At 45.2% G+C, this 16,381-nt stretch overlaps 1 protein-coding gene across 1 annotated transcript in view; it reads right to left on the bottom strand.

Moving 5' to 3' along the window:
• UBE2O (ubiquitin conjugating enzyme E2 O) overlaps positions 1-16,381 on the bottom strand; it is a 68,218-nt gene that overhangs the window by 18,198 nt on the left and 33,639 nt on the right. Inside the window, exons 2-9 of the mRNA XM_075719712.1 lie at positions 13,069-13,128; positions 7,775-7,885; positions 6,762-6,859; positions 5,185-5,248; positions 3,245-3,388; positions 2,485-2,594; positions 1,622-1,772; positions 295-797 (exon numbers count right to left, since the gene is read on the bottom strand). Of these exons, the coding sequence (XP_075575827.1) occupies positions 295-797; positions 1,622-1,772; positions 2,485-2,594; positions 3,245-3,388; positions 5,185-5,248; positions 6,762-6,859; positions 7,775-7,885; positions 13,069-13,128 (1,241 nt within the window). The remainder of the gene's footprint in view (positions 1-294; positions 798-1,621; positions 1,773-2,484; positions 2,595-3,244; positions 3,389-5,184; positions 5,249-6,761; positions 6,860-7,774; positions 7,886-13,068; positions 13,129-16,381) is intronic.

The raw sequence follows: 16,381 nt of genomic DNA, 5'->3' as shown, positions 1-16,381 counted from the left end.
TTCTCTGCATACAGAGTCTATCACAGCACAGATATTCTGTCGATGCCCTGAGGCATAGCTGAGATAGAATAGCATCAGTGTCACATCACGTGGCCCCACTTTCATTAGAAGCTAGACTGAGACCAAGTTGATTTCAGCCAGGCCACTGCACAGTCATCACAAGATAATCACTGTTGGTTACTACCAAGGGGTGTTGGTTACTACCTCCACCCAAGCCGAGGAGGTGTTTTACATCCGAGAACTTTGAAAAGGGATATTTTGGCAAGTATACCTGGGTTTGGTAATCCAACTGACCTGTCTCCTGGCTTAAACTCTCGTGAAATCTTGGTCTTCTTCTTCTTGTGCTTCCGCTTCAAGTTTTTGATGGAAAGAGGGATGCTCTTCTTGCGGCCAGTGCCACTGCCACTCTGAGATGAAGCAGTGGAGCTAGCAGAAGAGGTGACAGAGCTAGTGTCATCAGTGTCATCAGCTGCCTCATCATCAGCATCTTGCTCCATGGACTGAAGCCGGTAGTCAGATGACCCTTCGTCTTTCAGCAGAAAGGGAGGCTGCTGCTGTCGCGCTGCTGCTCCCCCTTTCTCCTTCCCTGTTTCTTCAGGCTGCTCCTCCTTTCTCTCCCCAGGACTTGGTGCACTGTTGGAAGAGTCATCCAGCTCACACTTTGATCCAGGCTTAAGCTCTTCTGATTTTTGGTCAGCAGCTGCAGCAGAGTCTTTGTCAGGGGCTTCATTGGTACCCTGAGACTCTGGGGAGCACGACATGATCTTCACTATCTGCTTCTTCAGCAGCCGCCTCACCTAGAGAAAGCAGACCTGGGTCAGACAACATGCCTGTACACTCAGCAAGCTGCCAGCCAACCTGGGGAATGGTTAGCTTTGTACACAGGGGAAACCAGCACCCCACAGGCCTCCGCACATTTCACCTGCACCAGAGTATCCTGCAAACCAGCATCTCACCACTGCTCTACTCAGGACCAAATACCAGTCAGTTCCTGAGCAGCACCGGACTAGTCCGAGGAAAGTGAGTTTTGCTCTTTAAGGCTATTTTAAGCATGTTCTAAACATTGTTATGGAAAGTCACAAGAGGCTGCACAAGTTAATCTATGTAACAGACACAGCTATGCAGGGAGGGCACCATCCACACTGCTGATGGCCTGTTTTTCTAGGAACACCGCTGCTCTACAGCCAGCATGTAGAAACCATAGCGTGACTCATTTGGCCTAGGAAGCAAAGACTTCTTGTCTCATTGTAGCAAGGATTTAACTGAACAGTTCAGCTCTGTAAGAAACCTGAGGTCATGCTAATGAAAACGACATGGATAACAGTCCCAGCTGTCACAGCACACCAGCTCTGACACAGCTTGACCCTGCAAGGTGACACCTCTATGTTCAATGTCCTGTTCGTGTTCTCTCGTGGCATTAGCTGCATGCTTCACCCAGTGCAGCAAGACTGCTGTACAAGGTGACTTCGCTGCTGGCAACAACAAGCCATTACTCTTTACAACCACCACTTCAGGAGTCACATTTCAGACCACATGACTACCAGGAAGATTTCTGCTTTAAAAGCCACAGTGACCAGAAATGCTTAGAGAAGTCAACACCTCCCTCAACCCTTCAACTCACCTTTTTGGCAACTGATCCTTCACCCAGGACACAGTTCCTCTCTGGGCATTCACAGGTGATTTTTGCAGGTTCCACTTTGTCTGGGAACACATAGAGGCACCTTTCCCCAAGCTGCCTTTGGGCATGGTCAAAGCACCCTAGACGCTTTACCCTGGTAGAATGGGAGGACAGCCATGAGCAAAGTGCAAAAGCAGTAACAGAACCTAGTAGCGACCAGGGCCTTCACAAGGCTGGCACGACCTCATGCCAACGGCACTTCTGCTGGGGTGGCAGAAGCCAACACCACACCAAATCTTTTCCAGGCACACAGTTCTAAAGGACGAGTGGGAAATCTCACCAGGGACTGGGTGGGGATATAAAGGGTTTGGGTAGGACATCAGTCACTCCTCTCCCTCTAGCTTACCCTCCCAGAGACAGCTGCCAAGAGACATTTGAAGCTGGCATTGTTTTTTTTGCTGTCATCCCAGAGCTCCTCTCCTCCAGCTTCCTTACGAACTCCAGGCAGGAACTACTCTGTATTGTGCTATTACTCATCTGACTTTTCTTTCTGAGTTTTGTCCAGCCCATTTTTGCAGCTGTAGCCTGCAGAGGGCACCAGATGCTCCCTCAGCACCAGCCTGGGTCCAGAGCAGGACACCTTAGCTGCCTACTGCACACACACAGTTAAAAGATGCGGCCTGGTCCGCATCTAATTTGGATGCTAGTCTCTCACATTTTTGAAGCTCTGGAATATACAGGCATACAACAAAGAGAAAAACCCACTGGAAACAACAGCATTGTGTCTAATCAGTTGGTAGGCACGTCACTTAGTCTGTGCAGACCCTGGGTGCTGGGAGTGAAAAGGGATTTTCAGCTGATCTCACCTGGACAGGTTCTCCTGGCTGATTATAGAGGGAGGAGGGCTCACACTGTCAGTACCTCCAGGACAGAAGCTTTTAGTGATCCAAGTAACCTTTAGTTCTACCACCTGTACCTACAATGAAAAGAGAGAGAAAGCAATTTTATTTTTCAGAAGCTTTCCTAGACCAGTGTCCAGAATCTGAATGCACAGGAAAGCAGCAAACCTGCTTTTATCACTTAAGATGGCTAAGTGCAGTTTCACCACATCCAGGACTACTACAGTGCTCCCCCAGCATGGCTACTGGCAACACTGAGAGCTTCTACAGTTTTTAACTTCAAGACAGACAACATCTGGCTTGGGAAGGAAGCTATAGTACATACAAATCCGTGGTCCAATGTCACAAAGAGACATGCTAATGGACTTGGAGCTGCTCCCTCTTTCAGCAAGAGTCAGCACCATTTCTCCATTTTTGGATAGCATGCAACATTACATTTCAATAGAAGAGGTGCTTCTACTACCCTAATGATCAGCAGTACTGGCCTCTAAGTGTATTGGCACATGATCACCTTTACAGGGTGCTGGCAGGGACCCTTGGGAGTAAAAGCCAAGCCACGCTCAAAAGTCCCGTCAGTCCACAATGAGGAATTTGTCACCTCAGAAGAACAGAGCCACAGTGCATTTGCTCTTGGAAGGTTACCATGGCAAGCTGACTTTGTTCCAAAATGCCAGCCAGGGACCATTCTGTGCAGAAGGTGGCCGTGTGTCAGCTTGTCAGTCCTTACCTCTTCCACCACCACTCTGAACTTGCTCTTTGTGCTCAGAACAGGCTTCACACCCGAGAGCCACTGCACACTGGAGAAGACTTTAGAAGGCCCGATGAGGACTTGCCCAGGATAAAAGCCATATGAATCATCAAAGAAGAGACCCTGTGCAGGAAAGGGAGGGGAAAAAACCAGCATAAAGGACTCATGCGCTTAAGATTTAAGATTCCAGCATTTCTCTTCTCACATTCATGATTAGCAAGATTAACCATAAAGGAAAAGTCTGCAAGTTGCCCATCTCTTAAAGCTCATTCCTCTCCTGAAGTCAGCCCAGCAGTTCCTATAGCAACCCGCTCTGTCATACATCCGTATGGGACTATGACTCAAGTGGGGGAGAAGCAAAGGTACTTGGAGGAAACAAAAGATGTGGATTTTCATGCAAATGTTCTCAATAACAAGGTAGCCAAGGTGGGCTGAGTCCAGGACAAGGACACCCATCTCTTCCATGCTCTAATTCAAGTACCTATAGCTTTCAGAGCCAGGGGATGCCTGCTTTCACTCCTCTGCTTGTCAAATTAAGTTTGTAAGTATTACTACTGTCTGAAGGGGATTAGTTAATATGACAGTTCTTTGAAAACAAAGCAGGATGGTAAACAACAATTGCTGTCCTAGAGCTCTTTCCCACTGCTATTTAGAGTAACTTGATGAGCCAAAGATTCAGAACATGGGGGCGGACAGAGCAGTTTAGGGTAGACAAAATACTGAGCACAAAACTGTATCAAGTCTTGTAATTTGTCAGAAAGGATAAGAGCAGCGTGACAAGATCTAAGTCAGGTAAGTATCTAACACACAGCAATTCTGAGTACAGGATCAAGAGTAACACTGGAGACAAGTCGCATTTCAGACCAAACCACAAGTCTGCAGAGGACTACCTACACTTTAAAGGCAGCCTGACTCAAAACAATGTATCTCAAAATTGGGTACCCAGAAGCTGGATGCTGCTACAGCATCCATTTTGCAAGTGGAAAACATACTACACAACCCAAAGTAGCAGAGACTAAGATACTGGAGAATATCTAGCAACAGACCACACCTTTTCTGTACAGAACAAGAAAACCACAGCAGCACATCCTATTAAGCAGATATTCCATTTACTCTTCAAGAAATAGGCATCAAATTTTAACAGAAGTGCAGTTTTAGATCAAAGAGACCTTTGCTTTGAAGGCTGGGAAGGATAAGGGCTGACTGCATTGCTATTTCCTAAGAATTACACACCATTCTCAGTCAACTCCCAATACCGCTGCCAGGAGTGCAGCAAGGCCCTCCTGATGCTGTTTGGAAGAATGAGCAAGCTGTCATCAGCCTTTGAAGGTGAGAGGTTAGATCCCATCATCACACAGGGAACTCTAGTTTTACCCAAAAGCTAGCAAAACCTTCCCTACCATGCGATTTGGAAAATGCCGGTATGGTGGCCGGTCTCCATTCAGCAAATGCGATGGATTACAATAGCAAGAGAGACAGTATTTTACATGACCTGGAAATGTGCTTCTAGCAGAACACCTTTTAAACAATACAACCTCTTCCACAAGGGAAATAATTTTGAAAGCATTAAATGGAGTAAGAGCCTTTCCAAGCATGTACAGATATAATAAGATGACAGTGAACTGCCTTGACATCAGCCATCTGACTGCATGTTATGCAAGTTGTTTGCAAAGAAAGCAGTTGGATATACTAATTGTAATACCTCCTAAAAACCGGCTCATTAGTAACATTACCTTTAAGCTACATCCTGTTACACTTATTTCAAGTGAAGATCTAGTGAAGCGTTTTTCAGCTGTGACACATCATTTAATTTTTAGGATTAATAAGTGCCTATGCATTTGCCTTCCCCCTCCCTCCTGCACAAAAAGCTTAAAAGATGAAGTTGATCAAAAAGATTCTCAGGAGAACCAGAAGCTCACCGAGTCACTGACATGAGGACAAACGTCATACAGCTTGGCTCCATCTTCTGTGCTCATAGAACACCTGGAAAACAGACAAGAGACACAGCTGCATTTCCAGAGCCCTCCACCTCAAAAGCAAACAGCACCAAATTAACTGACACTGCCTGAGCAGGTCTGTCCATATGCCCAGCAGTATATTGCCAAGCCTTTATGGTCCACAGCAAAACTGGTTGCAGACAAGCTATAAAAGCACTGTCTGGTATTTAAAGGTTCCCTTCAGCATGTAAAAAAAATAGGTAATATACAGGGTGCTGGACAAAATTTGTCTGCTGCAAAATTCCCATTTGTTATTCACACTGACACTGGAACCTAAAGGCAATTTGAGTATACTTGCTTCAGTAATGGCTTCATTTCCAGAGTAAGTTCTGGTGAGATTTCAAATGATTCATTAGGAAGAAATTTTGAAAACAGTTACCTCATTTTACATAGCTATGCATGAGCTGGTAACAGAAACCAAGCAAGGTTTTAAATTGCACCAGTTAACTGCAGGCAATACAGATAGAGAAGTGTAGCTATTTTTCACTCCCAGTTTAACATATGCGTAAGAGCCTTTCAGTCTGCGTTAACTGAAAGCTAAAACAATCAAAATCACAGACGCATCCACCAATCATCTGTTATAGCTCTCGCATTACTCACTTCTCTTAGAAAGACTCAGAGCTGGCTGCAGGGTTGTGGATTTGTTTTCTTTTTTTTTTTTTTAAACATCAATGTCAACACTCAATTTACAAGACAGATGGGTTATCCCCCAGCTGCCAGGCCCATAAGCCTCTTGGCCCTCCACTGGTTCCTTCCTTTTCAATAAAAAAGTTTGTTGGACAAGACAGGCCTCAGTAACAGCGTGAACATAGTGAGTTCAGACAGTTTTAGTTCTCAAGTAACCGTTTGACATACACAAGGAATAGAATACAGATTCTTCTGCTGGCTTTGCAGAACTACAGAATAAGTTAACCAGATATTTCTTTCAATCCCTCTGGTTAAATCTCTCTAGAGATATGACTTTGGATTATGTCTTCATTGAAAAAACATTCCTAATACAGTTGCAAATAACAGTGAAAACAAAGCAATCCTGTTCAGTCTTGGGCTGCTTTTTCATCTTTGATGAAAACCACTAGCCTGCAGACATCTACACTTTCATAGATTTTTTTTTTTTTTTTAAAGAGGTAAGAATCCTCCCTCCCTGCATCTCAGTGGAAGTATGCACTCCTACTGAGAAAAAGTCTGGCATACGCAAACCATCTTAAACAGCCACTTTTCCAGGGGAGAAGTGCAGCTTGAAAACAAGCATACTTTAGTTCTGGAGGACTGATCTGCTGGGACTGAAAAAAATCCGTCACCTCTCAAGCAACAGCTTTTCCAGAGGGTGACCAATGAATCTCAATGTTTTCAAAAAGATGTATTCTTACTCTACATCTGAAGATAATACAAGCAGATGATTTATCAGTATGCAAATGTGAAGCCCAGCCTGTTTCTAGTTCTCTCAGAATAGATCAGGATCGTGAAACTCAAGGGGGACAGTCTTTGACAGAAAGAAGTACCTGGCTCCATTGGAAAGTTTGAGGATGACTTGGTTCTTCAAATCATAGACTTTGCCCAGCCAGCAGTCGTAGGCTATGTAGTCACCATACATGAAAGGCTATGGAGAAAACAGGAAACAAGCCTTATAAACATCAACCCTTGTATTCTGAGCCGTCAAGTAAGTCCTCAGACAATGCAGATGAGATAGCAATCTCAAAGGGATTTATGACAACTGCAGATTTCACTGTAAACCAGAATAAATGTACATTTAAAAGCTTGCTTGACAGACAGCACATAGCCTGGATTCTCCAGTTAAACAGCTCGGGCTTTCTCGGATTTTTTCCTCAGATCTTAAACTTGCTAAGTCACACTTGCTTTCAGCCAATATTAACAATTAATTTTTATTACTAAGCCTAATATTCCATTCCAAGTAGAGAAGTCTGTATCCCACTGCCGTTCCACAAGCTGTTTCTTGAGAAGGGTTTTGACACTCCTGCTCTGCACTCCCAAATTATCTTTTTCTCAGAGGAAAAAGAATGATGAAATCCTATCCCACCTGGTCTCTGGAAATCACCCACCCACTCAAGAGGGAGAACCAGGTACATTTCAGACTGTTCCAGCTCAGCAGAAAGATACTTGACTCCTCTCAGCATTTTTATAAGCCTGTTTAAACAATAACAATACTGCAGCTTCAGAAGCCCTGTGCCACTGCCATAGGGCTGCCCCGATCAGGTCATCACACCAGTCCCCCATCTCAGTGCAGAAGTTCACACACAATTTCATGTCAACCTAGCCCTCCAAGTCAATTTGGTCTCAGTGATGTGATCAGAAACACAGAACAGATGGGGAGATGAGGCGATGCTGCATCATCTTCTTCCAGGGAGGATGCTTTCAGTAAGTTTAAAATAAAACCAAACTGCAAATGCATCTTGTACAATATGGATGCTCCCTTGCATGTGTTACTTGGAACACAGCAGCATCCCTCCAAACCACCAAGCCCTGGCTCCCATGTGTATTTTGGCTGTGTTCTCACCCAGATATGTTGCAGGTCTTTGCTGTTGACAGGGTAGAGGATGCAGTTGGTTCCTACCAGCTTCACAGCACATTCTATGTTGACATCGATTACAGTCCCACACTGGCTGTCCTGAAAACACAAAAGAGAAAAAACAGTTTACCACCTAGGAAAGGTCCTACATACATGTAGCTGTTTACATGCTCTGTGTACAGATGGAAAGGACAGAGACAAGTCTCAAGAGTAAACCTGCCTCATACCTTTCAGGCCCCTGTTCTGAAGGGGCATTTCACATGACCCTGACAACTCAGAAGGGCAGATCACTATTGAAGACCTGCAATGTTTTCTTCCCTGTTAAAATTTGCAATGGCTGCTAATGCAGCAGCTCAGAGACTCCTACATCCAGTCAAATAAGACCACAGTATGTCAGGTGGTTAGCGTTTACCTGGTTTAAAATCTGCCTGGCTCCTTGGTCTATCCAATTGAGCAGATGTCTGCAACTCCACAGGACCATCCTGCAGGTACTGCCCTGAGCCAGCAAAAGCAGGGGTAGATTATCAGCCCCAGCATACAAGGGAAGACCTTTAAAGCTACCTGTGACTTCTCATGTAAAACTTGATTTTGCAGGACAATATAAATGGTCTTCAGTTGCTGCCATACTAAAAAACACACCCTTTCATCAGATCTCAGGGTTTCAAGCTAGATATTTACAGTTGGTCCAATTACAAGATGGTTGTCATTATCTCCCTTACTTTTTAGCAAAGTTTTAATCTTTTTTGTCCCCAAGAAAACACCGCATGCTGTCAAGAGCCTTCTGGGGATAGTTTGGCAGGGAGCACACAATATGCACATTGCTTACACATATGGCAGAGGCCTGCAAGGAAGGGCTGCTAACCCAAACACTGTCAAATGCAGCAGCTGCCCTGGCCTCCTGACAGCTGGGACAATCAATACTCTTATTTATTAAAGACCACAAGTCCATTATAAAAGCTGACTGAGGGCCAGCATGACAAATGCCCTGGTATCAGCAACTTCTGAAGCTGTCCTTATCTCAAACATCAAGGTCTCTGCTCCAACAGGACTTGAGCATAACACTTGAAGGGCTTACACCCTGCGAGAAGTGGGTCTGTTTGCTCAGTTGCCTTACAAACATGCTGTTCTTTAAACCACAGGAAGTATTTATTCAAGGCTTTCACTCAGAGCCCTGGGCAGCCCTTTTGGGAGTTCAGGAGTTTTCTGGTGCTCAACTGATCCAGCCTCATCTTGGGGGCTGGTAGTTAGAAGAAAGATACCCTACAGACACCAGCAGTCCAGGATAATTCCTGGACAGATTGCTCAGCCCATTTGGCTGGCTTGCTTTCCACCTGCCTGCTATTAGTCCTCTTCCTCACATCACATAAACCCTGCGCTCCTCAGCCCCCTGGCTCCCGAGGAGGCAGCGATGAGGAGAGTGGGTCCGGCCCCACACATCACCCATGCATAACTGTGCCAGCATGGCCAGGAGGGCTGGCAGAGCCCAAAGCAGTAGGGGCTTGTTCTCTCCAGCTGCTCCACATATCACTCCCATTTCTTTCTAGAAAGGCTGGGAAGCTAAGGTAGCCTTCCCCAGCTATAGCTCCATCATGACAGCAGCTAAGCCTAACATAGCTTGCAGCCTGCACACACAGCCAGGAAAGAGCCCAGAGCTGTACCATAACTCTCACCTGGAAAGGGTTTGCCAGAACTATGCCAGATTCACAACAGCTGCTGCCAGCACAATTTGAGCTGTAGGATGAGCAAGGCCTGCTCAGAAGTGGCACCTGCTCAACTGAAACCCACAGCTTCTGAAGGCCAGAGCACAGCCACCTACCCTGCTTTTCCTCTAGATTAAGCTAAATTAAGTATGCTCAGCCCATCCCCTGCCCATGCTTTGCAGTTCAGGCCCTGTGTTTTAGATTTCTTAGTAGTCAGAACCAAAAAAACCTCAAGAAACAAATCCCTTGCCCTACACTGAGCATTTCAGAATTATTTTTTCCTTTATCAGCAGCCAAAATGACAGCAGCTCTGAGACATGATACAATCAAATACCTGCAGTTTCTGTGGATCATCTTGTCTCTGGGCCTAAATGCCCTCTTTTATTGATGGTGGAAGAATAACAAATAATAAAATCAGGACTGGAGCAACTGATGCACACCAATACCCTCTGCCCATTCTCTAAGTAACCGTTTCCCCATGGAGAAGGTGCCTGCACCACCCTATGAGCCTGCATCCTATCTAACACTGTTGGGTGCCACCTAGTCATGGGCAAGGGCACCAGGTTCAGTTCAGCTTGCTTCTCCTTCCCGTGGCAAAAAACTTGAGCAAGCACAGAGCACTGTCTATGGTTGAGAAAGCAGAGATCGACGTTGTGAGCAGCCCCGGAAGCTACAGGGCTGTTGAGTCACAGCTCTCCTCCCTCACCTGCCACTGAACCTTTGTTTATTTATTTCACTGTCACATGAAACATTAGACTGCAACAGGGGAGGCAGATTTGCAGGCTGAGGGGTTCTGCTGAATCACTCTGAGATTATAGCAGTGCTCAGCAACGCAGTCCCGGAGCGCAAAGTTGCCAACTTGTCTCTTGTCTTCCAGGGCATGTCTACAGCCGGAGCATGGCTCCGCACCAGCCTGCTCAAACAGAATTGTCCTGTACATTAGAGACTCCCATTAAAGGAGGGGCCAAATGAAATGAGCTGACATTTCACAGTTCTGTTATAAAAATCAATTTCCATCAACTCCAACAGCAGAACCAGAAAAGGGAGGTTACTGACCTTCGTTAGAAGAGTTGATGGGTTCCAGCCCCACTCACACCAGAATTAAGTACACTCCCTAGACTTTCTTCCTGCTGCTTCTGGTACCCTAACAGCATGCACCATGCTGGAGATACTATTTAAGCAGTGAACGGATGGAGAGGTGACTCCCTTCCCCATAGAGAAGAGACAAGGCTTTAAGGCTGACCAGCAAACTCCCATCTGAGAGAAAAGCAGTTCAGCTAGAGTAGGCTGCAGTCCCATGTCTTCTATCCCCAATCCTTCTACTCTTTCCCTCAATGCTCTCTTTTCTGATAAGGGGATCTTCACACCACACTTATTCCTTTATTTAAAAGGGACAGCATAGTCCAGCACCTTTTGAAGCAAGAAAATCCAGGTACTTGACACATTACAGACCTACTTCTAATCTTTCCCCCAAATTAGCATATTACCTGGAAAAATGAACTCTGCCACTTTCACCACTTCTCATCCAGCTGAATTAGACTTACAGGCCCAACTGCATTCAGAGAAAGTGACCTCATTTTATGCATTACCCCCGAAGCAGTCCGTCCCCACATTCAGTGCTTGATGAGAAGCACATGAACTTGAGTCAGCTCTCTTCTCTTGAGGAACAGAGGATTTCAAGTCCTTCCCGCTCAAGGTTAAAAACAAGCCGTAAGAGAGTGTGGTGAATACAGAATAAGTTCCACATTGTGCATTTGCCAGGCCAACTGGTGCAGGGCAACCATCCCACATTCTGAATTTGGCAGGCTGACACTTGCAGATTTTCTATTTTAAATGCTTTTCTAATTTTTGGAATACATCTGATTAACAAGTGAAGGTTTTCTTTGGGATACAAGGGGTTTGTTTCATTCACCACTGACATTTAAAACATATTTGAGGGCAAGGTGAAACATTAAGTCATCTTCCGATCTGCTATGCTTTTGACTAGAGGGGAGAGAAGGAATTGAGTTATACCCTCACCATTCTGTCAATTAAAAAAGTGAAGTTATCAGTCACTAGTAGAAATGGTCAAGCAAAAGCCAGTGTCTAAACATGCAAACAGACAATAAAGGAGTGTGCAAAACAACTGCTGGGCCATATATCTACTGATACATATGCAGCAAGCCAGAGAAGCCAATTTCTGCTCAGATGAGTATGGAAATTGCAAACAAAAGCAGCATGTCATGTTTGCCAAGAGAAGAACTTGCTGCCCCGAAAGCTTCAAATGACTAAGAAGCACTGGAGAACAAACAGTTGAGAGGCAGGACTCAAAGCATCCCTCTGAGCGAGAAGGATATACTACAGAGTCCAGCTGTGCCAGGTACAATGGCATGAAAAGATGATACTTCAATTTGCTAGCAGGTCTTTGTTTTGGATTGAAACGCTTTCATAAAGCTACATTTTTAATAAGATGTGTTGACTCTAAATTTCCATTTCAAACAACAATTACATTTCTTAAGGAAATACTTTGTTTCAGCATTTTTCAAATTACTTATCAAGTTTTTTTCCCTTTTCTTCTCTTCAGAACATTCTGTGAAAGAAGCGTGGGTTTACTTTTTTTAATTGACAAAAAGGCTTTATTTAAAAAAACAAAACACCCAGGTCAGAGAATGGCCTTCCCCATCCCTGCACCAGGCTGCACACCATGTGGTGCAACTGCAGCAGTTAGTGGCCAGCTGCCTGCTTCATCACAACCTTGGTAGCCACATTGCTGGAAACAAGTCAAGAGAAGATACAGGCATACACATGGCAGGCCATATGGCTTGGGGTTATAGGTTAGGTGTGAACAACAGCAAGAAATTGCCAACCTAGCTAAGCTCCTAAAGAGACCACATCTCATCTGATAATTGATCTGAACAACATTCCCAGTATTCCCTACACAAAAACCAAATCCACTTATCTCTGATAAGCACAAATGCTGTACAACTAGAACAGAATGAGTAGGACTTAAAATAGCATCCAGGAAGAGTAAAGGTAATGATTATAGCCTACTGACCAGCTTGCTTTCTGCTGACCTAGCTGTGTCAGATGCTTCAATGTTATGTCTTGCTTTAGTAGTGTTGGGATTTGCCATATTTCTGGGAGAAATTGGACAAGATGGTGCTCACCGTAGATTGAGAGGCCTCCCTGAAAACATTTCCTCCAAATTCTCTACCACAGTACACCAAAAGGCATGCAGTGGCAATGTGATCTACCTCCATTCCAAGCCTCCCTGATAGGTCTGGGAGAGCAGGTCCACACTCCCCACATCTCAGAATAGATTGATTTAAAACTTAAAGGATGGCAAGATAGACAAGCTTCTTGTCTCATTACCTGACATTATCAGGTTTGCTCGCTCAGAAGACCTTTGCAGATATGCAACAGTAGAGAGGCAGCCTTATCAGCATTTCATTTTCAAAGGATGCAGCTAGGTCTATCAAACACACTAAAAATAGAACATGCTTACAGCATTACTGTTCAGTTCCATTCAGGCAATTTGGCAAGTCTTAGAAATCTGTGCAGCAGTATCACAATCAAAAAAGGGACAAAGAAAAAAGCACTTACGCTGGAGCTCATATGTCTGACCACATCTCGAGGGACCACAGAGCGATCTTCAAGCTTCAGCTAAGGGAAGAGAGACAGACTGGAATTAGTGACCCCAGATGATACTTGGTCAGAAATAACATGACAAATACAAATGCACAGTATCCTGTTCCTCCAGACTGAAAAGGTTTTCAGCAGAGGATGGTACTTCCATACACAGTTAACCCCTTGGCACATTCACAAAATCCAGTTGACACAGCAACCAGGCAGCCTGTCCACGACTGCTCTAAGTCAGCACACACATCAAAAAGGGCGCAGACATTCTGACATGTTCAATCACTTCAAGTCTCAACTCTCCTCTTCCTCCATCTGCATCACACAGCTTTTCCTACCCACATCCAGTCTATGTACTAGAGAAGACAGGAGATACAGGAAGAAGTGCATCACACCACAGTTCCCTCATCCTGTGTGCTTTTCACCCAAGATACCCCCAAATATCTGCAGAAACCCTGTTCGGCCTGGAACATTTTAAGAAAAGAAATGGCTGTTGCTGTACTCAGTAGCCCCCAGGTTCATGCAGGTAACACAAAACGTCGATAAGAGCATGGATAAAGTCAAAGCACTGCTCATACTCCAGCTTTGCTAAAGCACTTGCTGGCAAAGAGCTCGTGCTGGCATCAAAAGATGTGGCTGGACCATGATTACACATTCTACATCGGTTCACGTAGAGCTGTGGGCACCAGGAGTCATCTGGTAAGGGGAGGTATCACTTGACGAATCTCAGAATCGTTTAGGTTGGAAAAGACCTTTAAGATCATCCAGTCCAACCATTAACCTAACATTACCAAGTCCACCACTAAACCAGTTCAGGGTAGAGTAGCAATTTCGTGTTTCCTGGCTTGTTTTTAATGAAAGTAAAAACTAGGAATCATTAAGACTGGAAAGGATCTCCAAGATCATCATTCCAATCATCAACCCAACACCACCATGCCCACTAAACCATGTCACAAAGTACCACGTCTACCCATTTTTTTGAACGCTTCCAGGGATGGTGACTCCACCACCTCTCTGGGCCGCCTGTTCCAATTCTTGACCACCCTTTCCGTAAAGAAATTTTTCCTAATTTCCAACCTAAACCTCCCCTGGCGCAGCTTGAGCCCATTTCCTCTCGTCCTATCGCTAACTATGTGGGAGAAGAGACCAACACCCACCTCACTACAACCTCCTTTCAGGTAGTTGTAGGGAGTGATAAGGTCTCCCCTCAGCCTCCTCTTCTCCAGGCTAAACAATCCCAGTTCCCTCAGCCACTCCTCATAAGGCCTGTGCTCCAGACCCTTTGCCAGCTTCATTGCCCTTCTCTGAACACGCTCCAGCACCTCAATGTCCTTCTTGTATTGAGGGGCCCAAAACTGGACACAGTATTCCAGGTGCACCCTCACCAGTGCCAAGTACAGGAGCACAATCACCTCCCTGCTCCTGCTGGCCACACTATTCCTGACACAAGCCAGGATGCTGTTGGCCTTCTTGGCCACCTGGGCACACTGCTGGCTCATGTTCAGCCAGCTGTCAACCAGCACTCCCAGCTCCTTTTCGGCCAGGCACCTTTCCAGCCACTCTTCCCCAAGCCTGTAGCATTGCATGGGGTTGTTGTGACCCAAGTGCAGGACCCGGCACTTGGCCTTGTTGAACCTCATACAGTTGGCCTCAGCCCATCAGTCCAGCCTGTCCAGGTCCCTCTGCAGGGCCATCCTACCCTCCAGCAGATTGACACTCCCACCCAATTTGGTGTCATCTGCAAATTTACTGAGGGCACACTCAATCCCCTCATCCAGACCATTGATAAAGATGTTAAACAAGACTGGCCCCAAAACAGAGCCCTGAGGAACACTGCTCGTGACCAGTCGCCAGCTGGACTTAACTCCATTCACCACTACTCTCTGGGCTCGACCACCCAGCCAGTTTTTTTACCCAGTGAAGAGTACGCCCATCCAAGCCATAAGCTGCCAGCTTCCTAAGGAGAATGCTATGGGAGACAGTATCAAAGGCTTTGCTGAAGTCCAGGTAGATGACGTCCACAGCCTTTCCTTCATCCACCAGGCGGCTCACCAGGTCATAGAAGGAGATCAGCTTGGTCAAGCACGACCTGCCTTTCATCTCCAGCAACTACTGGCCAGTTAACCAAGGCAATGTCCTTCCAAAAGTGGTCCTTCATCAAGTTGTTTCAGTGATCCAAAGACTACTTGCAGGCTATTTCATTAAGTGTTATCAGCAAACTCAAAACTACAACATACAGTTGCCATTGAATACACTAATACTACAATGCTACATGAGGGATAATGTCCTAAGCATACTAAGACAGACCACAAGACTGAACTCCAATTTCAGGCTTGCTCAGCCTCACAGTAACTCAGTTAAGATTTCCTTCTGCTGAACAGGGAGAAGTCTTATCTGCATTTCAGTGGTCAAGAACATATTTGCATTGGTACATCATTTGAGACCTGCAGATACACTAATTATACACCAAGCGTTTTGGAAGCACCATGTGAACGCAGTATCGAGGACAGAGCCTCTTTCACATCTCACTTTCATAACCTCTCTCTCCACTACTGCTGCATTCGTTGCTCTTCCTTGTTGATCCCCAGCCCAAAATCCACTGTGCTTTGTCAGCATCTCATCCTAAACCACACCCTGGCTTACAGCCTGCTTTACTACATTAGACATAAATCTATAATCCAAAGACAGGATCCGGAATCAAACCAAAGTACCTGAGTATTTATTGCCTTCTTGATTGCGTCTTTCAGTAAAAGAGGAGGATCGCCAGCCAGCTAGGCTTTTAGACCCAACTTCTGAAGTCAGAAGTCCACTGGAGTGGGAAACCTGAAGCCTCCCACAGCCCATTTCCAGATTGTGGAAGGGTTTTCATTGCCTCCCACATCCCACCAGGGTATGTAGATAGACATCAATTTTTATACATCTTTCTAAAATTATTTGTTAAAATAAGTACTGTGTAGATAGCCTCTTAACATCCAGAAACAGGCAGCAACATTCACATTCCAGTAAGTACTCACGCATGAGCAACACTTTGGGTATTTTAACTGGAGTTCTCTTGCTGCAGAGCTCCAAGTGTATAATGATACTTTCATTTCAACATACATTAAGGCAATTTAATCTCTGACACGTGGTGTTTAAATTGATGCATTATGTTTCAACATATCACTAAGCCATACCTCTCTGTTCTGTATTAAACAGTATCTGAAGAACCCAGACTGACAAGATGATCCGATACTACCTGGCAGCAGCAGTATTTGTATGTTAGTCAACTCTGGTAAATCAT

This window comes from Pelecanus crispus, chromosome 12 (assembly GCF_030463565.1).
Source record: "Pelecanus crispus isolate bPelCri1 chromosome 12, bPelCri1.pri, whole genome shotgun sequence".
Classification (NCBI taxonomy): Eukaryota; Metazoa; Chordata; class Aves; order Pelecaniformes; family Pelecanidae; genus Pelecanus; species Pelecanus crispus.
Note: the sequence above shows the minus strand (reverse complement) of the source record. Positions and strands in the feature narration are given on the sequence as shown.